At 44.2% G+C, this 18,924-nt stretch overlaps 1 protein-coding gene across 4 annotated transcripts in view; it reads left to right on the plus strand.

The window, feature by feature from the left end:
• Ctl2 (Choline transporter-like 2) overlaps positions 1–18,924 on the plus strand; it is a 448,555-nt gene that overhangs the window by 222,560 nt on the left and 207,071 nt on the right. For all 4 annotated transcript variants that reach the window (XM_050168532.3, XM_050168529.3, XM_050168530.3 and 1 more), the window contains exons 6-7: positions 4,918–5,034; positions 17,398–17,470. In XM_050168532.3, coding sequence (XP_050024489.1) covers positions 4,918–5,034; positions 17,398–17,470 — 190 coding nt within the window. The remainder of the gene's footprint in view (positions 1–4,917; positions 5,035–17,397; positions 17,471–18,924) is intronic.

The following is an 18,924-nucleotide window of genomic DNA, read 5'->3' on the forward strand; positions in this document are numbered from 1 at the left end:
TGATGCCCTGCACTCGGGCAATTCTGCGCGCCTCAGTCTGAACTATGTCGAGAGACACTGCACAACCGTTGTGTTGAAGGCCCCGTATGTGTTGAACGAGTTGCTCTTCCACTTGCGGATACTTTCTGGACTTTGCAGCGCGGAAGGCCCGTCGCGACTTCTTTGTGGCCTGAAGCTTTTCTTGCTAACCTCCCCAGTAGCGAATGCTTGTTTCCCCGACACTGAAATCTCTGCTTGCAGCACGGTTCCCATGCTCGAGTGCATACTGCACAGCTTTGTTTGAATGCAGCCGTGTAGCTGCCGTACTTCCCCATTGCGGAACACGCGACCATACGAACTGCACGCCGCTTGCAAAATTGCGAGATGTGGCAGTTTTTCTTTTCTTTGCCTGTGTCAGCCTGTGTGGAGCATTGATGGCGATGGCACTGTCGCTTGTGTTGAGTCACCCTGCCTCCGAGTCGCCCAGCATTCCGAGCTGCGTAGCGAAAAGCTTACATCCACGCGGCGGTTGGAGGGGAGGGGGGGTGTTATCGATAGTTGATGGAAGAACTATTTTTCGCTCGTTGATGCGTTTTCTTTTTCTTCTCTTTTTTGGTTTCTAAGGCCGCGTTAGGTCGTCGTGCTCGCTGGCTTCGCGGTGGTTCAGGGAGGGGGGTGTGGGTAGTTAACGATGGTTAACAGAAGAACTGGTTTTCACGATGTTGTATGTGCTGTAGGTCCTCAGCAGCTGCGACAGCAGCAACACTAATGAGAACTAGTAGTCCAGCAAATATGTTAATAAGCTTGGATTGTGGAATGTACATGCGTTTCTTGTTTGTTTTTTTACCCGAGATAGAGGGGGAGGAGGGCGTCGGTAGCAATTGTGTAAATGTGGTACTGATCACAGTGCCAAGTTCGGGGTGCGCCTATTATGCGCGGAAATAAAAAAAAATCTGATTTTCCGCGACCAAACTGGGGGTGCGCCTATTATGCGAGTAAATACCGTAATGCTAGGAAAACTGGCGGCTCTTTATACGAAGTGTCTATCGACTGCAAGGGTCCCAGAAACCTGGAAAAATGTGTACTAATCCACAAAAAGGGAGAAACTAAAGAACTGAAAAATTATAGGCCCGTTAGCTTACTTCCAGTATTATATAAAGTATTTACCAAAATAATCTCCAATAGAATAAGGGCAACACTGGTCTTTAGTCAACGAAGGATACAGGCACGCTTCAAGAAAGGATACTTTACGATGGATCACATCCATGTCATTAATCAAGTTATCGAGAAATCCACAGACTACAATCAGCCTCTCTATATGGCTTTCATAGATTACAAAAGGGCATTTGATTCAGTAGAGATACCAGCAATCATAGAGGCATTACGTAATCAAGGAGTACAGAATGCTTATGTAGATACCTTGGAAAATATCTACAGAGGTTCTACAACTACCTTAATTCTACACAAGAAAAGCAGGAAGATACCTATAAAGAAAGGGGTCAGACAGGGAGACACAATCTCTCCAATGCTATTCACTGTGTGCTTGGAAGAAGTATTCAAACCATTAAGCTAGGAAGGCTTAGGAGTAAGGATCGAGGGCGACTATCTCGGCAACCTTCGGTTTGCCGATGACATTGTTCTATTCAGCAACAATGCAGACGAGTTACAACAAATGATCAAGGACCTTAACAGAGAGAGTACAAGAGTGGGGTTGAAGATTAACATGCAGAAGACAAAGATAATGATGAAAAGCCGGGCAAAGGAACAAGAGTTCAGGATCGCCAGTCAGCCTCTAGAGTCTGTGAAGGAGTACGTTTACCTAGGTCAATTAATCACAGGGAACCCTAATCATGAGAAGGAAATTCACAGATGTATAAAAATGGGTTGGAACGCATACGGCAGACATTGCCAGCTCCTGACTGGAAGCTTACCATTATCATTGAAAAGGAAAGTGTACTACCAGTGCATTTTACCAGTGCTGCCATATGGGGCAGAGACTTGGAGACTGACAAAGAAGATTGAGAACTAGTTAAGGACCGCGTAAAGAGCGATGGAACAAAAGTTCCTAGGCATAACGTAAAGAGACAGAAAGAGAGCGGTTTGGATCAGAGAGCAAATGGGTATAGCCGATATTGTGATTAACATTAAGAGAAAAAAAAAACGGAGCTGGGCAGGTCATGTAACGCTCAGGTGAGATAGCGGCTGGACCATTATAGTTACAGGATGGGTGCCAAGAGAAAGGAAACACAGTCAAGGATGGCAGAAGACTAGGTGGAGCGATGAGATTAGGAAATTCGCAGGCGCTAGTTGGAGTCAGTTGGTGCAGGACAGGGGTAATTGGAGATGGCAGGGAGAGGCCTTTGTCCTGCAGTGGACATAAAACAGGCTGATGATGATGAATGTATGTATAAAACCATGCATGAAGACAGCTGAAATCCTGCGCTTACCTAAATTTTGAGATTACAAATCCAGCGCGGTTAAGAACACGGTTCACCTGATTTTCCTATCACAATGATGCACTGGGTCCATGGTGTATGCTTGTAGACTGTCTAGTTTTTGGCACTGAGGAAGGAGAACTAACTTATGTAATATTTGTCTTTTTTTTTCCGCAGATATGACATCTACTCGACCTTAATGCATGTCGATTGATCCATACTAAAGCTTATTGCCATGCTGATTTGTCTGAAAATCAGGAGAAACGAAGGTGGTGTGTTCTTATTTGTGCAAACGAGCCCAGTCACTCCAGTGTGTTTGCCTTTCTACAGTTGATCTGTCCTATTATGTACCTGCTTCGTTCTAAACCTCACCATCAAATTTATTGCAATAAGTTTTGGTAATTTAATTTAGTGCTAAGATTCGAAACACCCCCCATTCACACATAGTGAAACTGTAGCACCCCCAGTGGGAAGCTCTGCAGTCGAGACCAGTTATAACGATGCCGGATATAATAATCTATCAGTTATAATGACCACATTTAAGTGCATTTACGATTTTCCAGCCTGGCGTATTGAAACTGCGTCCAGGTACAACGAACCTTTTTTAAATCGCCGTACTGTTACAATGAGCACTTTGAACCGGGTCACGGTAAAAAGAGGGCACACGCAAAGTACCAAAGCATGGAAGTGCGACCAAACTTGGCGCATGGCAGCGCACGCCCTGCTCCAGTCCAACTGTGACGATGATAGGGCCTTCAATATGAGCAAGTGCCTGCCACGCGCGGATTTCGGAATCCATGAAGAAGGCGACTGGTTTTCAAGGAGACGAGGAGGCGGACAGCATGACGTGGGATGTACCGTGTTTACATTGGTGCGTGCACCAGTATGATATCTGATGACACTGCAGCAGCACTCTCGTTATTGCCGGGTTGTCCGTGCAGCACCATGTGCATTGCGCCTATTTCACTGATTAAATTCTACCAACGGAACAACGGCCGCTCAAGCGTTGCAATTGTTACTGTCAATATTCACGCAGCCAGAGTCGGCGAAAGTGCTGTGCCACACGCAATGTTGCTGCAAAGGATTGGCGGTTACTACGCCGTTATCAAGGGTTTACTGTTCGTCAACGCTTCGTTTATGGATTGCTCATTGCTGATAATGCTTCGTGATGATGTGCTACCTTTCGAACATCGCATTTTTTTTCGCCCAAAGCGACATGGATAACATAACTTTACAGCTCTTGTGTGGCTGACACATAGTCTTAACGCCGAGACCTCGGGTCGAGGTCTGAGACCTTCGCAGAATGATGGCAGGCTGCAGTAGTTCACGCTTCTGGCCAACTAAAACACTTCGCTCTCGTGTGCAGAATATAGTCATGTCATGGTGCTAATAAAAATGTATCCCAAGCTCTCATATTAAAAATGGCGGCTGCGCACATAGTTTCGAAATAACAGGTGATCAAAACTGGGTGCAGTTTTGAAAGAGCTATACCACACTACATTTCATTCTTTAGATAGACATTTCTAGTTGACATTTGTAGTTCTAGGACATATCTAGTGGGAACGCGCCGGGAGCCAAGATGACACTGAAAATTTGGTTATCGAACCAAAGCGCTACAGAATCGTAACTGCCGACGTTGGTGTCAATGTGGCTTTAATTTTTTAGTGTTTTTAGGAGCGAGTTCATGTATAACGAACTACTGATATAGTGACTACATTTTGTGGAATTATGGAGTTTGTTATAGATGGATTCGATTGTATTCTAATGGATTTCATAAAAAACGAAAACAAAAATGCACGTCTTGTGAGCACACAGTGAACCCTGTTTGCGTAAGTGCACTTAACTAAAGCATATGGCCTCCATGAGTGTCGTTGCTTCATCGCGGTCACAGAGCCAATATGCTGTACAGCCTGCCTTTTCATAGCTTTTCAATGTGAAAGCGTGTTTTAGGGAGTCATTTTTGAAGCAATTCGCTTAACTTTGGGCTCACCACAATGTCGCCAATTTTTCTGTCACATTAACTAGTCTTTTAAAAGGCTGCTGAGTAGAAAAATTTGTCGCTAAACATAAAAAAATTAGCTAAATCTAGTGATAAAATTGCTGATATGGCAACACTGGCGTGAAGCAAGTTTTGTACTTGTTGCACACATGATCAACCAAATTGTTTTTGGGGTAGCAGCAAATGGTTGCCTCATTGTAAGCAACACTATTTTGTGGTTCAAGCCACTGAGCTTGCCTCGCGATGCGTGCTGAAACGACAGTAGCGCTTTGTGTGTTATTGGCTTTTGCTGTGGTTTATTCACCCAGTAAGCATTAGCAACTTAGTGCTTATTTATAGGCTGAGCTCATAATCTGTGCATAATTTCTGTTCACTTGAGTAGCACTATTGCAGCTGCTTATTCTGATAATTTGCATGTCCAGTGTGGCAACGTGCACTGTAACGACACAGTGAAGGTAGGCCAGGAAGCTCATGTGTCATCCATGTTGTTTTGTTTTTTGGCAGGTGTGCGTGTCACAATGTCCCAACGAGACCTTCTTGGTCAGCAATGTCAAAGGGAATGAGGACATCATCCGTTCCAAGCTCATATGCCAGTATGGCGTGGATCCATTTGACAAGCAAGTATGTCATTATTGGCTAAAAATGTACTTGCTGGTAGCGACGTCAGAAAATGAAAATTTTAAAATATGGATACTCAGCTTCAAACATCGAATAAGGGTATGCAGATGTATTTAATAGCAAGTTTGTTTGCTGTAACTTGTAGGAAAACTGAAGTTATGTTGCCTGCAGTAAAAAAATATTCTAGTAAGCCATTACAGTGAAAAGCTTATTTACTTGTCTTATTGAGTCATTCATACTGTTTGATTGGACTTGGGAACCTCTCTCATTATACAGCATCAAATGCCTCAGAGGCCCCGTGCGAGACGTCTTTCAGCCCACTTGTTGTCAAGCTCCTGAGTGTGACACAAGTAATGACAAATGAGGAAGGCACTAAGAGTTCTGCGAGTGCCTAGTAGTTCGGTTCTGTTGGAAAAACTGTGGGAAGCTTTCTTGTGAAACGTGCAGCAAGCCCCTTCTGTTGTTTTCCTTCTGTGTGAGACATATCACCGACTCGCTGTCATTGATGCATGTGTAAGAATTCAACACAGCCACGAATGTAGCGGGGGTATCAAGGGCAATTTCGATTGATTGAAAAGTTTGTTTTGGTGATAACTCCAACTAAGGATGTGTAATGCACTGGCATAAGTACATGATAATGTAAGTTACACGTTAAGCTCGGAACATTTTAGCATAGTTTGATGTGTGCTGGCATCACATCGTGGTAATGGCGATTCCCTGCAGGATCTGTACAAACCTTGGGTTTTCCTGTGACGGATTGCGCGTCACTCTGTGTTAAAATGTTATAACAAAAGTGAGACGTGTTGCACAAATGGACCATTTGCTTGGAAAAGGCTGCTTGGAAGGGCATCACCATAGTGCTCATTGTATCGCTACTCCCTACAAAAGCATATACTTATTTCAGTTGGCCCCGATTCACTTTCATTGCACTAAGTTGCACCCTAGCTGTTTGCAGACTCGTTCTCCTTGCTAACCGCTAGCTGGCTGGTTTTCTGCCCACGGAGCCAGTTATTCTCTCAAGGTCGTGGCTGCTGGTTTGACCCCCACACTGGCACGTCACCTAGCAGTTTTCAGGTTCTTTATTGCCTTGACAAGTGATCTCTCAAGTGTTAATACATGTCAGACAATTGAATTGTTTTGAGTGTGTTCATTCCTAATTCCTTAAACTTTTGACCATTGAGTGGACCGTTCATCCTCTTTTGCCTTTTTTATATCTGAACTTTTTCCTTTAGTCCAAGCGCATGTTTTGCTTCTCTCTGACACGTCTTCACAACAATAATCCACTTTTGATGCTTGTTGCATCAGCCGGCACAATCACTTAGGCACACGTATGTGTTAAAACACAGTATTGCCCTAAGTTAGCAGAAACCGTTTATTTGTCTCTGGCGACACCCAACTCTGCACAAACGCCCGGTCCCTGGTCGTCACAAGAATTACAGGGCTTTTGTGCCATGGGAGCAAAATACAGAAAGGGGTGTTGCTAGCACGTTGCTGTGGGAGGATGCGTCAGCACAAAACGCCCCTAGGAAAAGTCCCTGTGGCTATCCTGCTTGCTCTCGCGATAATCAATGGACCCACTTGCGAGAGAGCTCAGGCAATCTCCATTGGCTTGGGCCTCCGATAAGCGTGGCTCGGCTCAGGATGACTGCGCGGGAGCACTAGGCACTGCTCTTTGGCTTCTGAAAAGGATCAACATCAGGTACACGCTTACCGTAGGTGCAGAGGCCTTCGCAGACGAGCCGACGGATGAGAGGAAAACATGCCCAGTGTTGTCCAGTAGAGATCGCGCTTGCTCTGCCAACCATGGCGGGCCGTGGCTGGCAAAGTCTGCCCCTGGCAACCAGCGCGAGTGGAAAGAGAGAGGCGTAGGGATGACAGAACAGGTGAATGCCCACACAAAGGCAGCAGAGTGCACCTCCATGCCCACAACGTCCACTCTGCCCCTGCAGCTGATATAGTGTCACCCGCATTGGGACGATGCTATCATGAAAAGCACTGGCAGCGGGAAGCAAATGCTTCGTCTTCCTCTCGCTTCAACGTGCCTCCGAAACTTGATATTACTGAACCTGCAGTACTAAACATGTGAGAAGACAGTGCACATGATGCCACACCATCTCGGCATGCCCATTCTTTGCACACGTGGCTGATTATGTACCTCAAACGCAAGGCACGCGGGCTGCGTATGCACTCGGGCATGCTGTCATCCTTGCCTGCGTATGGCAACCTGCCACCCCTCCCCCTAGCGTGCGCTTGGTTGCCCCCCTTTCCCCTTTCTCGAGCGCTCATCAAGCTGCCATCTATCTCTTGGCTCATCCTTGCACGATTTCACTCCCTCCCAAAGCGTACAGTGGGTGAAGCACAATAGGATCTTACTGCACTTTATGTGCAGCACGACACTGCTTCTCGGCGGTAGCTCCTGTTCGCATGATATGAGAGGTGCATTCGTAAGGAGCCACTTGCAATTCAACTATTTGACCATCTGTATCTGCAGAAGTTTCCATTTATTGTTGTAATACCCTGTGTCGGGGCTTCCAGTTACGGTTTCAAATCGGTTACGTCAGGGTGCCACTCAGTGCCAATTGCTGTAAGTACACCTGATGCGTTTCCCCTCGCTGGAATAAAGTGATTCATTGTCTGGTCCCCGACTTGAGCAGTCCGGCTCTTTTTTGCAGCGCTGCGTGCCCTGGCCGTTTAGGCCTCATGCCTTAGGTCCTCCGTCCAGTGGCCCTGTCGAAGCTGCTACAATTCTCTCGCTATTTCTTCACAGCAGCAGTGAAATTTCTTTATATTGAAATTGTGAATAAACACACTTTGTTATATTGAGGTTCTAAACACATGGTTTTCTATGGACAAGAAGTTATAAAAAGTTAAATCCTTTGATATATCGAGAATTTCGTTATATTGACATTCATTATATTGAGGTTTAATTGTATGTGAATTCACCATTTGTAATACGACCACAGTGGATGTATCGGAAAACATTCAATATCTTTATTATTGACCTACATCATTGCCTGTCAAGGTGGTGCCCGTGCTGCACACTCACAGATAAAAATTGCGCCCGCATGAAAAACAACACTGTAACAACAATGTAACAAGAAAAGAGAAAGAAAGCAAACAAAGAAAATTGTAGCTCACAAAGGGAGATCATCAAAAAGGTAAAATAACAATGCAAAATACCGAATAAAACGAAACTGGTGCTGTGAAACACTGGAACACTTCCCCGGGGAAGAAAAAGTCAAAACAGGGGGTAAAAGCAGTGTAGAAACCCAAGGCACCAAAAAGGCAGTGCATGTGCAAGAACTCTAGGAACAGGAATGAATGTGATAGTAGAAAACAAAGGAGAAAAGCTGGTGCACTGTGTTACTTAGCGTTGCAAGTAATCGAGCTCTTTTCTTGAGTGTCAAAGAAGGGGTGCTGATGCAACTAGGGCCAAGCCATTCTATATACAATGCTTCAAAAATTTCTGCAACTTCTGATCATAACAGTCTGGTGTAGAAAAGGCGAACACCTACACGTGGCACAGTGCAAGGTCTAATTGCTGCCCGACTTTGAAGTTGTTTGCGTGTTCTCACAGGCAATCATTGACACGTTGGCCTGCTTGACCGACACCGCACTTACAGGACACAAACTGCTTGGCGTGTCTCTTTCTGCAGGCATTAGGCTGTTAGCCACTTATGTTCACATGCTTTCACAGACCACTGAGCTTGTCTGGGGCACAAAACACAACCTGAACACCGGCGCGTCCGGCAGCCGTCTTAATCCTGTGTGAGACTTTGTGCACATACATATAGGATAATGCCGGTTTTTGTCCTGTTGGTTTTTTCGGTGGCACAGCATGTGTCCTTCGGAGTTCACACAAGAGGGCCCGCACAAGGTTACATAAAAGAAAACAGACAAGTCTAGCTACTCCCAATCACTTGAATTGGGAGGCAAGGCTCAGTGCAAGTCGATGAGGGCACGGACTGCGGGAGGGCATTCTTCGTGGTGGCAAGTGCAGCGGCACGTTTCACTAACTTCGAGTAGGTAGAGCTGAACAAAAGAAGGTGTTTCTTCGACTAACGGGTGTATTACTCAAATAGGGGTATTACTCAAATTTGCGTGGGCATACCTGACCTGCTACTCTGGATTGCACTGCACCAGCAGAGTGGCAGTCGCTTGCTAGAACTTTCGCAGTAGTCCTAACAGTCCTAACCTGTGGTTTGCAGTGAGTTGCGGCCATAGTGGATTCAGGCTAGGGAAACATGGCAAATCTTCGTTACACACGCCAACAAGGGCATAAACAACAGGAACAAACAAAGCCACAGTGGCGTGGCTCAGGCAAAAACTGCAAAATGGGGGAAACGCACAAGAGGCTGTTCCAGTCAAATCTCGATAACGAACTACGTGGGACCGCTGAAAATAGCTCGTTGTTCTGAAAGGTCATTATAGTAAAAGCCCAAAAATTCACCATTACACCAATCAATGCACAAGTTCATAAGTTGCACCGTTTAAGCTACCATTTTTTTGTGATTATAAGCAGCCCCGCAATTGTTAAAAAAAAAAAAATTGGAAAGAAGTTTGCATGTGAATCTAAGCACCCCCCCTTTTTGCAAGGAAGAGCACGTAGCCAAGGCTGCTACGCATGCTTGCTCATTCTGTCATCGAGCCGGAGCCGTAGAAGTCCCGAGGTGGTATGGCGTCGGCAGTGCGATCTCAGGCTTCTTGTGTTGCTGCATTCCGACACTACGCGACAGATAGAAGCACAGAACACAAAAGACTAAGCCTCCCCCCCCCCCGCTCCCCCCCCCCCCTAAAAATATGTCCGAAAGTGACCTCTATAACTCTATCAACTCTATGAGCGTGTTGTCACGAAGGGCCTGGTATCGGCGGCGCACGGCAAGTTTCGTGAGCATCATGCGTACGCGCATTGCTTTGTTTGTTGTCAGTTTGACAGCCCCAATGAAACGCGGAACGAAGTTGAAGAAGGCTTCCTACAGCTTGAAGTTCAAGTGAACTGTATTGTGTTCGCTGCATTATCAGGTCGAGCAAGTAGTGAGACCAGATTTTGAAAGGCGCTACGACATGTAAGAAGTTCACGGGACTGCACAAGGGCCGACATCCTCAAATAGAAGAAGAAATCTGCGAGTTTGTTCGCAGCGAATGACGCAGGGTCTTCGCTGTCGCTGCTGAAGCAATCCAGATGAAAGCGTTGTAGATCGCAACAAGAATGCAGATTCCCCACACGGTGTTTCATGCAAGCCGGGGCTGGGTGGAGCATATGATGAGAAGAAATGGATTTTCTTTGAGACGCCGCATACAATATGTCTGAAGCTGCCAGCTGATTTCAAAGAAAAACTTATCGCTTTTCAGCAGTGTGTAATGAAACTCCGCAGGGAACACAGCTACGAGCTCGGCCAGATTGGCAGTGCCGATGAGATGCCATTGTATTTTGACTTGGCAAGGGCGTGCACAGTTCATAAAGTAGGAGCCTGAGAAGTAAGGGTGAAGATGACAGGGTACGAGAAGTAGCATGCCACAGTGATGCTGTCCATAACAGCTGACTGTCGAAAGCTTATACTACACATAATCGCTGAAAGGAAAAACATGCCAAAAAATGAATGTTTTCCTAAAGATGTCATCGTAAGAGTCCAGGAAAAAGGGTGGATGACAGCCAAGCTGATGAAAGACTGGATTCGGGTCATGTGGCAGCAGCACCTGAGAGCATTGCTCAGCGGACCTGCAGGCACACGGTCAATGCTTCTGTTGGATGCATTTTGCAGCCATCATACCCCGGAGGTAAAGACCAAGCTCCTGACGAACAATTGCGACTCAGTTGTGATTCTAGGTGGCATGATGCCAGTGCTGCAACCCCTCGACGTTTCGGTCAACAAACCTTTTAAAGCTAATCTTCAACAGAAGTACGAAGAGTGAGTGCAGAAACCCGGCCGCAAGAAGACGCCGACAGGAAAGCTGCAGAAAATGTCGCTGTCAACCATTGCAAAGTCAATTTTGGATGCGTGGAAGCGAGTCCAAGCCGACATTGTGGCTAAGTCATTTAAGAAGTCTTCAATTACAAACCAATTCAACAGAACGGAAGACGACCTCCTGTGGAATACTGAGAGTGCTGGCTCAAGTGGTGCGACAGACTGGAGTGGCAGGGAGAGTGACCGAGTAGTGAGTATCAGGCACAGGGTGGTGGGTTCACTCTCTGCACCTAGTTATCTTTCTTTTGAATGTTTGCCAAATAAAATGTTATTTCTTGTGTCAAGATATTGCCACGAAAAAAAAAAGGGGGGGGGGGGGCATATTAGATTTTTTAAATCTAAGCACTTTTGACTCTAAGCACAAACAGGAAATGAAATTGATTGCATACTTTCTGCCAATCCCACCCAGCAGAGTGCAGGATGTAGAAGTGTAAGGTAGGGTTAAGTGCAGTGATCATAGGTTAATGACGGCTAGGATTCACATCTATTTGGAAAGAGAAAGTGTAGAATTGGCCAAGAAGAAACAGGTCAACCTAGAGGCAGCAAGGGTAAAAGCAGACCAATTCAGGTTGGCACTTGCAAACAAATATGCAGCCTTAGAACAGAGAGATGAAGGTGACATAGAGCTAATGAATGAAACCCATAACTAGGCTGGCTTTAGAGGCAGCAATTGAAGTGGGAGGCAAGGTACCAAGGCAACCAGTAGGCAAGCTCTCCCAAGTAACAAAGGACCTAATAAAGAAACTACAAAGAATGAAAGTGTCCAACTCAAGAGATCAAATGTAATTCGCGGAATTGTCAAAACTGATCAACAAGGCGACAATAAGTGATACATGAAACTATAACATGAGAAAGACTGAAGAAGCCGTAAGAAATGGACATAGCCTGAAATCAGTGAGAAAGAAACTTGGCATAGTACAAACCGAGATGTATGCACTGAAAGATAAGCAGGGTAATATCATCAGCAATCACAGATATAGTAAAAGAAGTGGAAGAATTCTATACTGACCTGTGCAGTACCTAGAGGACTCGGGAGTACTTTATTTGAAACAATAATGATCAGTATACAGAAACTCCTCCTATAACTAGAGATGAGGTCAGAAGGGCCTTGCAAGGCATGAAACGGGGACAAGTGGCAGGAGAGGATGGAATAACAGCCGATTTAATCAAAGACGGAGAAGACATAATTCTTGAAAAACTGGTGGCTCTCTATACAAAGTGTCTATCGACTTGAGGGGTTCCAGAAAACTGGAAAAATATGAAAATTATAATAATCCACAAAAAGGGGCACATTAAAGAATTGAAAAATTATAAACTCATTAGCTTACTCCCAGTATTATATAAAATATTCGCCAAGATAATTTTTCATAGAAAAAGGGCAACACTGGACTTAAAAGGGAACATGCTGGCTTCAGGAAGGGATACTCTACAATGGATCACATCCATGTCATTAATCAGGTAATTGAGAAATCCACAGACTACAATCAGCCTATCTATATGGCTTTCATAGATTACAAAAGGGCATTTGATTCAGTAGAGATACCAGCAATCATAGAGGCATTACGTAATCAAGGAGTACAGAATGCTTATGTAGATACCTTGGAAAATATCTACAGAGGTTCTACAACTACCTTAATTCTACACAAGAAAAGCAGGAAGATACCTATAAAGAAAGGGGTCAGACAGGGAGACACAATCTCTCCAATGCTATTCACTGCGTGCTTGGAAGAAGTATTCGAACCATTAAGCTGGGAAGGCTTAGGAGTAAGGATCGAGGGCGACTATCTCGGCAACCTTCGGTTTGCCGATGACATTGTTCTATTCAGCAACAATGCGGACGAGTTACAACAAATGATCAAGGACCTTAACAGAGAGAGTACAAGAGTGGGGTTGAAGATTAACATGCAGAAGACAAAGATAATGATGAAAAGCCGGGCAAAGGAACAAGAGTTCAGGATCGCCAGTCAGCCTCTAGAGTCTGTGAAGGAGCTATGGAAAGAAGAATGATAGGTGTAACGTTAAGGGATAAGAAAAGAGCAGATTGGGTGAGGAAACAAACGCGCGTTAATGACATCTTAGTTGAAATCAAGAAAAAGAAATGGGCATGGGCAGGACATGTAATGAGGAGGGAAGGTAACCGATGGTCATTAAGGGTTACGGACTGGATTCCGAGTGAAGGGAAGCGTAGCAGGGGGCGACAGAAAGTTAGGTGGGCAGATGAGATCAGGAAGTTTGGAGGGTCAACATGGCCACAATTAGTACATGACCGGGGCAGTTGGAGGAGTATGGGAGAGGCCTTTGCCCTGCAGTGGGCGTAACCAGGCTGATGATGATGATTATGATGACAGTATGTATTCCTTAATTTTACACGCGTGCACCCGCCCTCTCCTGTCACAGTAGGAGCACCGCCATGCCTAATAAGTGTACTGACAGGCATTCAGAGCTTTTCCAGATGTGTCTGTGTCGATTTGAGCCCTTAAGAGCAGTAAAAGACATGCATTTATTTTTTCGGACTGCCTGATTTTTCGGAAGTATTCGCGGCCCCTAGGGGGTCCGAAAAATTGGACGTTGACTGTAAACTGACCAAGAGTATGCTTCAAATGGTCCGTAGTGCGAACGCGCGACAAAAGGAGAACGAGAACAGAAAGGACCGACGCATTGAGGAATGAACGGGGAATCAAGTATGCGAGTGCTTCTTTGAAGGAGCCTGAGCTCAAAAAACACTCTTGGCTGACGCCGAGATGCAGGTGTCCCTCATACAAACGAAAATAAATTCCTTAAAGCAATGAAACATAACACTGAGGCGTCGTGCGCGGGCTGAGAGTATGTCAGAACAGTTGAGGTTGACTTACGAGCTGTTGTTCAGAGAGACTCTCAATTGTGACAAAATTCAGGCCTCATACCACTGAGCTTGCTATCAGTTGGTATAAATAGCTCATATTCTGAAATATTTGCTTCTGTATGCATCTCCTTTTTATTTGTATTTGAGAATGTCTGACTCGATTTGCAATTTCTTTCTAAGACATTTTATTTGCTGTGCATTTTACTAACCCCTCCCTTCTATTCTTTTTTTGAATAACATAAACACTACTCCTTAGTATTCAAATTGGATTAAGTGGGTTCTCTTAAAAAAAATTTTCATATCCTTACTAAAGAGTGACAGCATCGGGCGATATGGTTCCAGCCCGTCTTGCCATAAAACATAGTTCTACATCACTCAGGAAATTTCGCAAAGGCACTCGGGGAAAACCTGGAAAACTCGGGGAATTTGGAAATGTCAACTTGGTAGACACCCTGTTGGTGAAACTGAGAAATATTGGTTTAGCTTTTTGCTTCGTTTTCTTTAGAAATATAATATGTAAGTTGAGTGTTATTTTTTGCCTACATCAATTATATGATCTGAAAAATGTAGTATTTTACGATATTTTGGTAATATTTTGCTTAAAGCCCGCATAAGGGTGTGCTTCAATGGCCTGATTTGACCTGTAGGAATCGTCAATGTTACAGAACCACTGAGAATCAAAGTGGTGGTATCATTTACTGGTCAGCAGTCGAATAAAGCAAGAAATGGTTAGATTATCGATGGAAAAAAAATGAGGAAGAGGTTGACAGAACCGAGTCGTTACAGGCACATGTAACTGTACAATATATATAGATAGAAGCTTTAGTGAAGGAAGAAAACGACCAGGGAAAGATGGGCAAAATGCTAGGCAGCAATGCCTGATGAGATCAAGGTGGCTAGGTGACTATTTGTCACCGTGCCCCACCCAGTTTCAATGGAATGTTAATCAAAATCATAATTATCATCATTGGCAAAGGGCTCCAAAATATGTATAGGAGCCTGCCAATAAGTTCAGCTTCTTTGATGCTATCTGCCATTTTAACTGCGGAAACCACGCAACTTTAGATGCCTTGCGGCAAATTGGAATTGAACCTGGTCAATTCAGTGTTAAAGCTCGCCGTATTGTCAGGTTGTAGTGACTGTGAAGAACACATTGGCAATAACTATGAATCGCAAAACTCTCTCTTTATTGGGCGAACCTGTGCCCAGAGAAGCAGGCTACTCTCGAAACACAACAATATCATCGAGCACAATCTGCGATCTTGGGAAATCTCATCTGTGGGTTAAGCGTGTTGGCTTTCATACATGACTCGTCCACCGTTCCAGCGTAATCGCTTGTGTCCGCGTGCCTTCCAGAAAGTACTACACAATTCGTGTCGTGCATGCAATCTGATTGCACAAAGTTTAATGAGAACATACACAATGGAAAGAATCAACAATAATCTTAGAGTAAGTTCCAAATCGTGCAGGTGCATCTTTTGCTGAGCGATAGCTTTAAGTTAGTGGGGGAAATACAGTCACTGGAAAAAGGATAAATGACTACATGTGTCAATATGAAGGACCACTCTCTTCTCATGGAGGCATCTTGTCAATCGTCTGATGGAGCAAAGCAATTCATAAAAAATTTCACCCACAATTACGATACTCCCTAATGCGAAATTTGAGAGCAGCTTTATACTTGTTTTCCTATCGTGATATATTGAGGCAAAGAATTTGAGAGAGATACGTAGCAGAGTCGGCAGTCATCGAAAATCAGATTTGCGGGTCAAGTTTGTCGGCTTTTATACCTGACTCGTCAAAGGTTCCAGTGCAATCGCTGGTGCGGTGTCGCTTCCAGAAAGTACTACAGAATTTGCCTCGCGCATACAATCAGATTACAAAACAATTGCAAACAATGATAGTCAAAACAAGGGCGAACAAGACCAAACCAGGCTAACCAAACAAGTGCGAGTGAGAGCTGATGCGAGGAGGCGATAGTACGAAACGAGCGGTCCAACTGAGACCAGATATGACTGCGCATCGAGCAGTCCGGGAGATGCACACGACATCAAATTCCCGTGCACAAGTCACTGAAGGGGCCACTCTCATTGGTTGCGCCTTTCATCTCCCGCTGTGCTTGTTCGCTCAGTTATGCCGGCGCCGCCACTCTCCACAGAAATGCACACGTAAGTGCTGCGCGTTAAAAAAACATGAGCTGATAAACGGGTAAAACATGACAAGGAGTATGCTCAAGGGGAGAGCCTTGCTACAAGTCTGGGGAGTATCGTCCTCTGGCACTTTGCTTTCATGCGTATATTGCAACTTATCTTTTATTCATCTTTTTCTTGAAATGGACATTTGTTGTTTTTTTTGCTGCACCATCATTTATGGACATTTATTCAATGAAGAATATCTGAAACTTTGCAGGCTGTTTTATTACATATTAAGGCATCCAGTGAACTGAGATTATTGAATTCCACTCATAATACTTTACATTATCGCCAGCTCTCTCAAAGTATTGCTTTACAAAAAGGCAGTTTTTTTCTGTGTGTTTTTAGTATTTGATGAATAATTCGTCAAATAAACCTCACCTCTTTTTTTTCTAGTTCATTGCTCAGCTCATAGGTAGCCCTACATAATCTCCAAAGCATTATGAGATAGACCAATTGGTTTTAAAGGTACAAATGCTTATGTGAGGGGTAAATTTGGTACTTAAAAAGAAAAAAACAACAACACTGAATTAGAAAATTCAGTTACTTTTTAATGCATTTAACACATAAATACCATTAAAAGGGTCTTCTAGTAAGGGACAGCAGTACCGTAATTTTATCTACTAAAATAAAGATAAAAAATTCTACAAAGAGTCTCCCCGTATTAACTGCATGGTAAATGATGCAATAACCTTCATATTGACACTAAGTTCACTACGCAGAGGATTGGTGAAGATAATAGGACATAAGCCAGTACGGTACTTTGAGGTACTCCGAAATTCATGTGAACTATACGAGAGTCTTGGCTGGATATCTGAACAAATTGGGTTCGACAGTTCAAGTAGGCAGTAATCAAGTAGTCAAGCTGTTGAATGACGTATTTTTTTCATAAGTTCATTTACTTTGTCTATGGTGTATGAACAATTCCACTGTGTATGCTGGGTATCCGATTGGTACCCCTACATTTTTTTTTTTTCAGTCGTAATCTTTATTGTTTGTAATTAATGTCGTGCCCATCTCCATATGTGGCACCTTCCCTTAGTGTCCTTGACGGTGCAGCACGTTAGATGGTAGGCCATGTGTGGGACCTCACCCAAGATGCACCTGTTGTTCTGCTTCTTTTCTGCAGTCAATCTGTTCGCTTCTCACCTGACTCTGCTGCTGCTGCTGCTCTGAAATTACTCTTGTTACCAGGAATGAACATTTGTTAGAAACAATCCACTTATTAATTTCGGTGCTGTTTTTTTCTCTCAAGTCTCAGTGGCACTGAAGGCATAAATACAGAAAGAGGTCTCAAAGTCAAAATGCCGTCCTGATATTGGGAGCCAATTTATTGCTGACCTATGCACCGATCCACATCTCTTCACAGACGTACAGGACTCTCCAGGACCTGACTGGAAAGGACCAGAAGTGTGCCGCTTATTATCTCAAGAGCAGCAGCGGTGAGTGTTGCAGCCTGCAACCGCATTTTTTTGCCTGCATTTACATTTTCTTGGAAACTGATTGAGACCTGTTCTGGCTTCCTTACTGGTCAGCCCATTTGGGATAAGCTGGTTGATAAGTTCACAACTTCAGTATATAGGCTTTATGCTACTCCAAGTAATTCACTGGAAGGTAAATTTCTTAGCTTTACTGATGTACCATTATTCACTGGTAGTGTCACTGCAACCATGGACAATGATTTATTGTTGTCATATCTTTTTCACATATCTGACTGCTTGGTTTGCTGCAGCAAACCAAGACATTGATTTGAGGACTATGTCCAAGGCCTCCCCTAATACCAGGGCAATGTTCTACACAGTGAAGGGTAATGCTTTATTGATTGCTTTCTGATGTATTCCTCGAGAATGATGGGAAACAGAAAGGTGGCATTAACTTGAGAACTACTGTTTATTGTTTATTTCAGTGCCTGTAAGCAGCCTTGGGGACAGGTCACTACATAGTGCATACAAGAGCATGAACATAACAAAATGTGAACACAGAACAGAATTTTCATCAATACCGCATGCTAAAGTACACAAGGCCTGAGTTTGTATAAGAAACTGAAGAAAAAGATGTACTTGCTGAACTCATTTGCATCAAGCATCCAGTGTGCCAACTTTACGCAGACACTGAATTGAAAATTTTGTCAGGTGAACTGGCATTGTACACCTGTTGCAGCCTTGTCATGGGGCAAGTTAGAGAAAGCTTAGGGTGGAACATGTCAGAACAGCTGCTGGAACACAATGAACGTTGATGGTGGGCTGAGTACTTGTTGAATACAGTGCTGCGGATGGTGCACATTAAATTTAGAATCCAAGGTGCTTAAAATTAATCTGGAGCTCACGCGGTCTTTTATAGCAACTGCACTGCTTTGGGATGTCAAACCACTCCAGTCAAGTGGGCCAATGTTCTGCCTTTCAAGTTTGTTTCCAGCCCTGCGGTTTGTAGCCTCAAGTACTAGCCCAGTTTCCTTGCCTCAAGTGGCTCCCAAACACTCTGTTGCTTGCAAGATCATACAGTTAAAAAAATACTGTTGTGGCCAAGGAAGCCAGAGCTGTGTTTGCGGTCAGAGTGCCCCAACACTTTTCTTGTCCCTTTCTCAGGGCTGTTCTCCTCACTGTATGCTCCCTTTGTGCCTTCTTGCTTTTCTGTTCTATGGGAAAACTACAGGCCTGTCTTCGTCATCTTTCCAAACGGCTTGTGAGTAAGTGTCAGGCTTTCCCTGGTGTGCCCCCCTCACTGGCAACCATACTAGTTCAGCATCAACTCAGAGCTGTGGAGTGACCATTATAACTTGTATTGCTTCTAGTGGTTTAGGGTAACTTAGTATATATGCTAGGTTAGTTGGGCACATGCTGCATGCACTATTGCATGAACTTTGAGAACACACATCTGGGCAGACAGCTCTCAATGC

This window comes from Dermacentor andersoni, chromosome 1 (assembly GCF_023375885.2).
Source record: "Dermacentor andersoni chromosome 1, qqDerAnde1_hic_scaffold, whole genome shotgun sequence".
Classification (NCBI taxonomy): domain Eukaryota; kingdom Metazoa; phylum Arthropoda; class Arachnida; order Ixodida; family Ixodidae; genus Dermacentor; species Dermacentor andersoni.